Below are 11,618 nucleotides of genomic sequence, written 5' to 3'. Positions count from 1 at the left end.
CTATATGATAATTTTTTCACAGAAGCTCTTTACATTATGACGGATGACTTTATGGATTCACACTAAATCAATTCATGCTAGAAGGTAAAGTCAAGATTGAGATAAACAAATCCTTGCATAATACCAAATGCGTCTTTTCCCGTCAGCTCTTCCATACTGTGCTCGTCATCAGAGCGTCAGTCGTTGGCATGTTCTTAGTTTTACATTGCGCATGCGCTTTGTCTGAAACAAGTTGAAAAACACATTTAGCGTTATTTGAGCGACAGAAAAGTTTATGTTGCGTCTTTTTGGGCACCTAATTAACTGATTTATTTTTAAACGTTTCTCCCTGCACCCCATCCCCTTTAATGTTAGCCGTGCTGTCTGTTGAGATATGCTTTTATGCCCACCACAGTTATACAAAGTTGTTATCGGAGTTACTGTAGCCTTATCAACTTGATCCAGTCTGGCTATTCTCCGTTTCCATCTTTGCAAATCCCAGCAGTTTAGCAGTTGCAGAAACACTCAAACTAAAAGTCTCAAATGTTATATATATTTATTACATCTTTTTTATATTAGCATGGCTTGGTTTACGTATGTTACCATTTTAAACAATAATAAAACATATAAACAAGTAAAATAAAATAAAATCAACAAGTAAAACAAAAAAGTTTTGAGTAGACTACATATCAAAAAGTAGCCCTCCAGATTTATCCGGTGGTAGCCCTTGCTTACAAAAAGGTTGGAGACCCCTGATCTAAAAACTGATGAATACATTGATCCATATTTTTCGAATGGCTCTTACGATACATTGATGTCGTCATGCGCCAATCGGTCTGCGCAGCGCCGAACAACGCAGTACATGGGACTTTTATTTTGTTATGTTTTTGAGCTGATGATACAAATCAATTTCCGCGTTTGCGGAGCATTGTTGTGCTTCTGGTCAGGCGACCAGCTGAGCAGACACACAAGGCGCTAAATATGGATCACTCGGCAACAGATTCAGAAACTGAAGATCATGGTCAGCCTTTACTACGTCAGAGAAGTACCGGTGACATTCAGAAAGGTAAATAGACATTAACCACACATAACTGTTATGTGTTTGTGCAGAATTACACTTTTACAGTGACACGCATACCGCTAGCCTACTTAAAAGATGTTATACTTGGACAAAGTGACGTAAAATGTCTCTAAATGATAGTCATATTCACGGTCCATCTCCTGAATTCAGTCATATTACTGTATTATTTAATCTAATTCCATTGTTATTTATATATGATGCAGTCATTAATAATACAGCAGTTAGTCACATGATAGGAGGTGCAAGTCACGGTAGCAGGAAACTTCCCTATGCACGAGTTTCATAGTGTATGTTAGGTGAATGGGACAGTTTTTGACAACTAACTGAATGCATCTTACTTAAAAGCATAAAAAATATTGTATATCTATCAGTCAGTTTAAGGTCTCTGAATTTTTCTGTCATTTTGATTATTGTTATGTTTTGTGTCTGTTACAGTAAAAATCCTATACTGTAACATACAGAAAACTCATTGAAAAAGCTCATAAAATTACACCAGTGCCTATAATTATCCGACGAGTTGATTTATAGTTGCACAGTTTTGCAGTAAGTACCTTAGGTGTGTCTACTCAGCAGACTTCCTATCACATGTGTTTGACACTGTTTTTTATTTGCTCTTTTAGCTCCCGCCTGCTGTTCATCACGCTATGGACTGGCTTTCTTGTCTTGTTATGGCTTCTTTGTGGTTTATGCTCTCAGGGTGAATCTTAGCGTGGCAATGGTTGACATGCTGAAAAACCACTCCAGTGCCAATGCCAGCTCATCTGTCTGTCCTCATCACAGCAACCCTATACCCAAACACAATTATACTGTAAGAGCATGTGACCGTTTTATAGACCAGTGGTTTTCAAACTGGGGGCCAGGGCCCCCAGGGGGGCCGCGAGATGGTGCCAGGGGGGCCCTAGTTTTATGACATTTTATGAAATACATTAATTTATCATGAATTCTGTGTAATTAAACCTAAAAAATAAGGCTACTAACCAAAAGCACTACTTTTTTTGTATAATTTAATGTTTTTTTATTATTAAAATGTTGAGTTTTAGAACAGTTTTTTGTCACAAATTTTCTTTGGGGGGCCGCGAAGGAATGCACCGTACACAAGGGGGGCCACATGCTGAAAAAGTTTGGGAACCACTGTTATAGAAAACTACCTTTTTTGCTATATATGCAGTGTAAAGGAGTAAAGCTTAAACAACATTCAGCATCAAAACGCTTTGGTTTAATACTGTGTATAGTACAGTTTAAAGTCAATTTAAGGCATATTTTGAGTTTATGCATTAAAGCGAAAAGTCCTGATTATATTTCAGTTATAATAATATAAGTTATGTTTATCTCAACAGGCTAGTGTATATGACTGGGATTCAGCGACTCAGGGTTGGATCCTGGGCTCTTTTTTCTATGGTTATATATTTACTCAGATACCAGGTGGCTACTTGGCACGCAAGTATGGTGCAAAGTGGCTTCTGGGTATTGGCATCCTTTGCACTGTGATCTTTACTCTGTTGACTCCATTGGCTGCTGATCTAGGAGCTGGTTACCTAATTGCTGTCAGAGTGCTTGAAGGAATTGGGGAGGTAAGCTCAAAGCTCATGATCATTTTTTTTTCTGGTAATTAGTCTTTTTTTTATAAGTCATAGCCTGTAGTTGTCATAGAAATAGTCGTTCATTTTGAAAAAATTGACTCTGGACCAAAAAACCAGTCGTAAGTCGCACAGGTATATTTGGAGAAAAAGCCAAAAATACATTGCATGTGTCAAAATTATAGATTTTTCTTTAATGGCAAAAATCATTAGTGTATTATATAAAGATCATGTCCCGTGAAGATACTTTGTAAATTTCCTACCATAAATTTATATCTAAACTTTATTTTTGTGAGTGAACAGCAAAATGGTGATTAAAATTGGCCATAAACTCTCGTTGCTACCCACTCTTTGGGGATTTCCTGATCAAGTTTGATTTTTATGTATCCCAATTCAGTCCACAAAGTCATAACAGCGGTAAGCCACTAGAGAACAAAACAAATAATTTCATTAGTAATATGCGTTGCTAAGGACTTCATTTGGACTTTGAACTTTAAATGCGATTTTCTCAATAGTTCGATTTTTTACCCTCAGGTTCCAGATTTTCGAATTGTTTGAAAATAAATATAATTTTTTTTTTAATTAACCCTTACGACTGGTTTTGTGGTCCAGGGCCACATTTAAGAGAGATCCTAAAGGTTGATGCTATCATTTTTGGGCTATCAGGGGGTATCGTATCCTGCCATGCATGCAATGTGGGCATCATGGGCCCCGCCTCTGGAAAGAAGTCGTCTGCTCACTATTTCTTACGCAGGTATGTTTGAACCTCTATTAGTTGCTCAACCGTCTATGATTCATTCCCACATTTAAATGCGGTTGTCACTCCCAAAAGTTTGCAGTGTCTATGAGGCCTATGTTTGTACTTTATCCTGTGTTTTTCCCTTTCTAAAGGTGGTCAACTAGGAACTGTAGTGGCTCTCCCCTTGTCTGGCCAGATATGTTTTTACCTCGACTGGACATATGTCTTTTATATTTTTGGTAAGGCTCATTATACTACACTTTTAAAGGAAACGTGTGAGTAAGAAGAATGGCTTGTTGATCTGTCATGTCTGCAAGCTACAATAAACACCAACCAATATTTTTTAATGCTAAAGCAAATCACAGGCTTTTCTTTTTGGTCTACATTATATAGCATCCATATTTGCACACTTTATCTGATTTATGTTTCTCTATTTTTATAGGTGCTGTTGGTCTTGTCTGGTTTGTTCTTTGGACTTGCTTTGTCAGCAACAGCCCCAGCTCGCACAAAAGAATATCAGAGGCTGAAAGGACCTACATAACATCATCTTTAAAAAATGAAGTAGGAAATGATAAGTGTCAGTGTGTGTATTAATATATAGATTTTTCTGAAATATACTGCTGCTAAGTGAGAATTTTGTGTTTTTGGTACAGCTGTCCCCAACTACAGACCGTATCCCATGGGCATCAATCTTCAAGTCCATGCCCTTATGGGCTATAGTTGTGGCACACTTTTCTTTCAACTGGACGTTTTACACTCTGTTGACACTCTTGCCCACATACATGAATGATATTTTGGGGTTCAGTATACAACAGGTGAGTGCAAAGCTCAAATTAGGGTTTATATATCATCAAAACCACCATGGTTGCATTATCGAATTACTGTTTTTAATGTTAGTGTAAAAGATTATAGTACATTTATCCATGGCGTTTGCATGCATGATATAGAAGCTTCATACTAATTAGATCCCTATATTGGAAAATACATTTATTATAAACACACAGGTTGTTTTAGAGGGTAGTCATTATAATAAAAGGCCCATGTGATGTTTAATGGGTGTTCACTTATTATAATAATGTAATTTAAAGAATGGAATGCTGTCGGCTGTACCTTATCTTGGATGTTGGTGTCTGACTGTGATGGGTGGACAGCTGGCAGACCTTCTGAGAGAGAGATTTCATTTTCGCACTGTGGTTGTCCGTAAAGCCTTCACTATAGTGGGTAAGGCATTCATGAGAAACACAAAATGAACACTTTTTTAAACACTGTTGTTGGAGTGATTTAAATGTGGGTCTTGTGTAGTTTTATGTCTTCAAAAATAGATTTCTGTATGTTTAAATTGATTTGTGATCCTCATTACATTAATAACATCAACGAGTATGTGGTTATAGTGGGAGTTGAGCAAATATAATTTGTCCTCATAAAAAAACAAGCATTTAGGATATTTCTTAATAGTATAGTGAATCTAACTTGTTTGTCTATTTGATGTGTCCAGGAATGGTGGGACCAGCTGTTTTTCTGGTTGCTGCTGGTTATACCAACTGTGACTACTTCTTGGCTATTGCCTTCCTCACCATCTCTTCATCTTTAGGAGGGATTTCAGCATCTGGATTTAACATCAATCATTTGGACATCGCTCCCTCGTAAGACAAGGCTTTTTTTGGCAGTAGTTTATTTTGGTTGCTGCAAGTATGCGACTTGTCAAGAACGTTGACTTAATTTAAAAACTTTCCTTCATAGCTATGCTGGGGTATTGCTTGGAATCACAAACTCATTCGCCACAATACCCGGCATGGTGGGTCCTGTCATAGCACGATCACTCACCAAATCGGTAAGTTTCATTTTCTTATGACCATTTAGTGTTTCTTTAAAAATGTCATACATAATAGGTAAACCATTTATAAGTTAAGGTTTTGGCATTATTCATATTTTAGGGTGGTTTATCAGACAGGACTTGAGTCTAGTCCCAAACTAAAATGCATGTTCGAGCTTGTCTTAAACTAAAAACAGTTTGCACTTACATATCTAAAAATATATTTGTACCATTGATTGTCTCAAGATTCTCACCTGAAATGTTTTTTGTAAGGTATGTTTGTAAGAACTATTATTTTAGTTTTGCATTCATGTCCCTTTTCACCTTCTCTTTGACCCTTAGAATATAGACGGTTTCAGCAGTAACAACATAAACAAGCGGCTGTCGTGGTCCGCACGTAACTTCCAGTAAACTCCGCTAAGAATAAATAACAACAAAGTTCTTTAAACATAGTTTATTTATATAACAAGCAAAAAAATAGATTACATAGGAAACCAATACATTTGTTATTTTCGACAAGGCATTTAAGAGATCAGTTTAGCAACTAGTTAGACCATTAAAAAAAAAACGAAACCGGAAGTAACGTTCGGATCCAAACGTGTATCGCGTCAGCGCACGTGCGTCCCATGAAACCGTCTATATAGGTTATGTAAAAGTCATGTTTTGTCTCAGTTCCTTAAAGACATCTATACTAATTTCATCATGTGAAATAGTAACAATATAGTTCAGATTGCGAAAGAATCTGTGCAAAGCATACATTTCACAGGTTCGCAAAACTTACTTCTGCCTGGGAGAAACTGCACAATGTTTGGCTAAAAATAGTTTTTAGCAATGAACCTCAATCGTACTGGGTTAAAAGAAGGAATACGTTATTGCATTATAATATATTTTGGAACACAACATTTTTGCATCATTGTTTCAATATTATTATTTTTTGGGGGGACTGGGGAATATGTTTTAAGATCTCAAGATTTGTTTTGAATAAAATGAAATTATCATCAAAGTATACAAAAGTTTGATTGACTTTGTTATGAAGTAACAGATACTTAAATATTTTGCTTGAATCTAGAACACCATTGCAGAGTGGCGAATTGTCTTCTACATCTCAGCGGCAATCAATGTATTTGGAGCAATTTTCTTCACAATATTTGGAAAAGGCACCGTCCAGCCTTGGGCTGTCCAGTGAATAACACTGCCAATACTTTAAGCCATTTTCAATAGGCCAAAGGGAAAAATACTACAGGAATTTCCATAGAAATTTTAAAGAATATTCCATGTGGTTTGCACACTAAAAATGTATATTGCACAATGTTTTTTATTAATTTTAATGAGACAAGAACATCTCAATTTGCTATTTTGTTTACCTCACAGATATGTAATCATTTAATAGACTAAACTAACTTGGGACTAAAATGCAAATATATGTGAAGGAATCATCTTAGTTCTTATTGCCTTACTGTATCATTATCAAAACATTGATTGTACTGTAACCCGTGCACAATCAACGACTGCATTTAAGGGACATTTTGGTTGTAATTTTGGCTGGTTACTTGATTTTTAACTGATTCATGTTTAAAGTCTATGTAAACTGTAAATACTGTATCTTGTACAATAAATATACTGTATATTAAGTGCATCATATCCTGTCAAACTTGTATATCAAATAAAATAATTCGACTAGTTACATTTTGTTGACATTCTTACTGAGTTTAAGTATGGGTTAATGTATAACGACAGCCTGTGTCAAATTTATTTTTTAAAATATCAAGCCTTTTCTTCTTGCAGGAAAGGTGTTAATTTCAAATGATCTAAACTTTAGTCCACGACCACTACTAGCATCCCCGTGACTTGCGCTATCTGCGTCCATCCGCGCATGCGCAGTCGCTTCTGCGTTCCAACGATATCATACGCGCTCTCAGCCTCTTCAGCACCGCTCCAGTATCCCGAGTGCACGCGCAGGTACAGTACCTATCACATACACACGCATCTTCATCCGCATAGCTGAAAATCATACACGTCATACACATTTGTATTTACAAATGACGATCTGATGTCGGCATGCGTTTTAAAATGTTTATCTCTCGTAAAGCACATTTTTGATGCTTGTATTCGACATTGCGTTAGGCAGTCTGCTGAATGAGAGAACATGGCGGCAGCTGCAGTGGAAGGATTGCACTGTTAAATCCCATAAACATCACCATCATCTCGATCGTCTGCAACCTACAGACGAATTAGTATTGTATTGTTTTTGCGCAAATAAACACTAATAAGGGGGCTTTTCTATTGTTGCCAGACGAATTAAGAATGGCAGGGATAATTTGATATGGGGTTTTAAAGAATGCGTCTGTGTTAGGTAACCTTCACAACAATAAACCTTTACGAGTTAAGCTGGGAATTAATTTAACCTAAGACTATTTCCAGTGCATCTTTCTCTTCAAGAACGTCTTTGAATTCAAAGCCTGATGATTATTTCTGATCATCTAACGTTACAACAATATTATGTAACGTTAAAGGTGATGCAATACTCTTGTGGTTTACATGATTTAATGCATTGCCTTGAAATACATAGTTAATTTTACTTTAATAGTTTAACAATATTAGATATTTAACACTAATGTCTAACAAATGGCTGCCAGTATTTTGTAACCGGTAAGAGAATCTCTACAAAATGGAGGTCTGCAGTACAATGATGTACTAAGTATAAAGAAAGGCATACCAGACTTTTTTGTGAACTTTATTGAACTTATAAGATAGAAAACTATAAACTTTGTGCTAGTCTAAAGGAATACCATATTTGTTAACCAAATGTTATGGTCAGCAGTTCCTTTGGTGTCCATTGAATAAAATTCAAATGTCAAGCTATTTAAATATTGAAATCACAACGACTCAAACGGTGCCTGGACAGAAAATCTAAAAACAAAAACAATATTATTTCATTAAAAGATAATGCATCTATTGAAGATCTGAGCGTGAGTTTAGATACTACTTTATTTTCCCTAAAGTTTAAATTGGATTAAAATGATCCTCAAGTGAGTAAATAGGAGAAGGTGTGTAAAGTCTATGGCTATTTAATAAGCTTGTACATTAATTGTTTATTGGCTTCTGCATAAAGCTATCCAGGATCATTGTCACTTTAAAAAAAGCAATCAGCCATGGGGAAAGAGAAGCTCCACATCAACATTGTTGTCATCGGTCATGTGGACTCAGGGAAGTCCACTACGACTGGCCACCTCATCTACAAGTGTGGTGGGATTGACAAGCGAACCATTGAGAAGTTTGAAAAAGAGGCTGCAGAGGTAAGATGTGGATACTGGATAGCACATCTAAAAAAAAAAAAGAGCAGTGTTTTACTATTTTAATGCCGTGTTAATGTGCACATCACCCCTAGATGGGTAAAGGCTCTTTTAAATACGCCTGGGTGCTGGACAAACTCAAGGCAGAGCGGGAAAGAGGAATCACCATTGACATTTCCCTGTGGAAGTTTGAGACCAGCAAGTACTATGTCACTATTATTGATGCTCCAGGACACAGGGACTTCATCAAAAACATGATCACTGGGACCTCCCAGGTCAAATAACCAAGCGTACAAATATAACAATTATTACTCCTCTTATTTTCTGGATGAAAATGTCTATAACAGTATTTTTTCTGACTCTTAAGGCGGACTGTGCCGTGCTGATTGTGGCGGCTGGTGTTGGAGAGTTCGAGGCTGGGATCTCCAAAAACGGCCAGACACGAGAACATGCTCTTCTGGCATACACATTGGGTGTTAAGCAGCTGATTGTAGGTGTCAACAAGATGGATTCCACCGAACCAGTTTACAGCCAGAAGCGTTATGAGGAGATTGTGAAAGAAGTCAGCACCTACATCAAGAAGATTGGCTATAATCCTGATACCGTGGCATTCGTGCCCATCTCCGGGTGGAATGGAGATAATATGCTTGAAGCAAGTCCCAATGTAAGTATGTTGGACTAAATAACTAGTTCCCATGTCAATATAGAGCAACTTTCTCCAGATTGCATATTTATAATAAATTAAATCCTTCTGTTAGATGTCATGGTTCAAAGGTTGGAAGATCACCAGGAAAGAAGGGAATGCATCTGGAACTACTCTCTTGGAGGCTCTGGATGCTATCCAGCCTCCAACACGTCCCACTGACAAACCCCTCCGCTTGCCCCTTCAGGACGTCTATAAGATTGGAGGTAAGCAAACTATATTTGGTTACTATTTACTTGATATCGCCTTCCAGTTTATTGTACTTAACAATATATTATTGTTTCACCAGGCATTGGAACCGTCCCTGTGGGCCGTGTGGAAACTGGCATTTTGAAGCCAGGTATGGTAGTGACCTTCGCACCCGTCAACGTGACAACTGAGGTCAAGTCTGTGGAAATGCATCACGAAGCGCTCTCCGAGGCCTTGCCTGGAGACAACGTTGGCTTTAACGTCAAGAACGTTTCCGTCAAGGACATCCGTCGTGGCAACGTTGCTGGAGACAGCAAAAACGACCCACCCCAGGAGGCAGCCAACTTTACGGCTCAAGTAAGCTCTCCAGTATCCAGAAATCTCTAGTTGCACTATAAGGTCATTAAAAAGTCATTTTTCCATCAGGTGATCATCTTGAACCATCCAGGGCAGATCAGTGCTGGCTACGCTCCTGTGCTGGATTGCCACACTGCTCACATCGCCTGCAAGTTTGCAGAGCTGAAGGAGAAGATCGACCGTCGCTCTGGGAAAAAGCTTGAGGATAATCCCAAGAGCCTCAAGTCAGGTGATGCAGCCATTGTTGAAATGGTTCCTGGGAAGCCCATGTGCGTGGAGAGCTTTTCGGAGTACCCTCCTCTGGGTAAGTGCGATCCGAGCATTCCATTCAAAAAAAGGCAAATACATTTATATTTTATTTAAACATGTCAGATTTCTGATGTAACAATGCCATAAAAGTGGATCACTCCAATTAATGATTGGACTGAATTGAATTTTAACCATCCACTATATTTGGTTTGCAGGTCGCTTTGCTGTGCGTGACATGCGTCAGACGGTTGCGGTGGGAGTGATCAAGGGAGTTGAGAAGAAGACCCCGACGAGCGGAAAGGTCACCAAATCTGCTCAGAAAGCCCAGAAGGCCAAATGAATGTTGTGCTTGACTGCCAACTCCAGAGACACATATGGAAAAGCAGTGGCCATCCAACTCTTTTATCCGATTGGCTGCTTAGGTTCTATAATCAGAGACTGCTTTATTGTTCCAATGCATCGCAAAAGTATAAGGAGGAAAAAATACTTAAAGCAATCCTTAAATTACTTTCCATTTGTATGTTGACCAACACATCAAAACACATTTTTTTTAAATTAGTGGTTTTAATGGATGGCTGTTAAAACCATATGTGATTTTAAAATCATTAGAGGTCTAACCTCTATTGCTCTGGAGTGCAGTTTTAGTTCTCAATGTGTTGTCTTTGCTTGTTTTAGTGATTGTTTGAAAAATACCATGTGTGTTCTGTATCCACTGGTGATAAGCTACTCTAAAGATCATATTTAGTAGACGTTAAAACGTGTATGTTTAGCTTTGCAGAACAACCTAAATGTAAAACGAAGCGTACTAAAATAGCCCACATCTGGGCCAATGCAATTTCGTGTGCACTGACAGCTTTATGTTTAGCACTTTGACTGGCGTAGGCTAACCCTGCACAAGCACTTGTTGACTTTAATTGGCATCAGCTATTGCACCTTATAAAACTGAAAAGCTTTCTTGTCATATTAAAGTTGTCTCAACCATAATGATGGAGTTTGGTTTCTTTTCATTCTTAGACAGGACACTCTCTAGCAGACAAGCTTAAATAATTTTTGTGATTTTACGATTTTCTACATGAAATCATCCTACTGTAAAGAGCATTATGTGATATAACCTTGACATCTGTATTAACCTTGACATCTGTATTATTTACTTAAGTATAAGGACACGTCAAAGATTTAAATCAGGGAGTGAAATTAAACTTTGACCTGAATTAGACTTTAGCCTGGATTTCACAGACAGGCCACAAATGTAAGACAAGTTATGCATTATTTAGTATCATATTGAAGATACTCTTTCTCCTCTTAATGAGTTTGCACTATTAATGTTATAAATTACAAATAACACATTGAAATACAAAATATTTTTAAAAAACGAACTCTTTCAGCCACACGATGTCGCCAGAGATCCGTATTTAAAATTACTCGAATCTTAATTATGAAGACAGGGTTTAATAGCAGTAAGATTTGTATTATTATTATTATTATTATTGCCAACAGGTGGACGACTTGAAAAAAAATCTTTATACTTATATGGATATATTTAAAGAAAATAATTGAAATTATCTTTTTGCTTTATTTAAATGCGTTATGATCAGCTCCTAAATTAAGTGGTGTGGTAAAATACACATGCTTCACCAA

General features: G+C 37.3%; 2 protein-coding genes across 2 annotated transcripts; both read left to right on the top strand.

Moving 5' to 3' along the window:
* The first annotated feature begins 204 nt into the window (after nt 1-204).
* Nucleotides 205-6,823, top strand: slc17a5 (solute carrier family 17 member 5). The gene is made up of 11 exons (XM_065296688.2): nt 205-1,045; nt 1,681-1,868; nt 2,398-2,631; nt 3,304-3,391; nt 3,529-3,615; nt 3,819-3,937; nt 4,030-4,191; nt 4,465-4,597; nt 4,872-5,019; nt 5,117-5,207; nt 6,259-6,823. Exons 1-11 carry the CDS (start codon nt 961-963, stop codon nt 6,373-6,375), a joined length of 1,452 nt encoding a protein of 483 aa, XP_065152760.1. The 5' UTR covers nt 205-960; the 3' UTR covers nt 6,376-6,823.
* Nucleotides 6,824-7,047: 224 nt separating this feature from the next.
* On the top strand, nt 7,048-10,964 carry eef1a1a (eukaryotic translation elongation factor 1 alpha 1a). Its single transcript, XM_065296689.1, has 8 exons — nt 7,048-7,148; nt 8,302-8,485; nt 8,578-8,757; nt 8,850-9,146; nt 9,241-9,391; nt 9,475-9,731; nt 9,801-10,035; nt 10,196-10,964. Exons 2-8 carry the CDS (start codon nt 8,342-8,344, stop codon nt 10,318-10,320), a joined length of 1,389 nt encoding a protein of 462 aa, XP_065152761.1. The 5' UTR covers nt 7,048-7,148; nt 8,302-8,341; the 3' UTR covers nt 10,321-10,964.
* The last annotated feature ends 654 nt before the right edge of the window (nt 10,965-11,618 follow it).

The sequence above is a fragment of the Paramisgurnus dabryanus genome, chromosome 20 (assembly GCF_030506205.2).
Source record: "Paramisgurnus dabryanus chromosome 20, PD_genome_1.1, whole genome shotgun sequence".
NCBI lineage: Eukaryota > Metazoa > Chordata > Actinopteri > Cypriniformes > Cobitidae > Paramisgurnus > Paramisgurnus dabryanus.
The sequence above is the reverse complement of the archived record's forward strand: the minus strand, read 5'-3'. Positions and strand labels throughout refer to the sequence as shown.

Excerpts from the sequence above, each read along its gene's own strand:
- slc17a5 (XM_065296688.2), top strand. The coding sequence starts at position 961 with ATGGATCACTCGGCAACAGATTCAGAAACTGAAGATCATGGTCAGCCT. Across the intron at positions 1,869-2,397 it reads TACCCAAACACAATTATACT|GCTAGTGTATATGACTGGGA; the intron begins GTAAGAGCATGT and ends TTATCTCAACAG. Across the intron at positions 4,598-4,871 it reads TAAAGCCTTCACTATAGTGG|GAATGGTGGGACCAGCTGTT; the intron begins GTAAGGCATTCA and ends TGATGTGTCCAG.
- eef1a1a (XM_065296689.1), top strand. The coding sequence starts at position 8,342 with ATGGGGAAAGAGAAGCTCCACATCAACATTGTTGTCATCGGTCATGTG. Across the intron at positions 9,392-9,474 it reads GGACGTCTATAAGATTGGAG|GCATTGGAACCGTCCCTGTG; the intron begins GTAAGCAAACTA and ends TTGTTTCACCAG. Across the intron at positions 9,732-9,800 it reads CAGCCAACTTTACGGCTCAA|GTGATCATCTTGAACCATCC; the intron begins GTAAGCTCTCCA and ends TTTTTCCATCAG.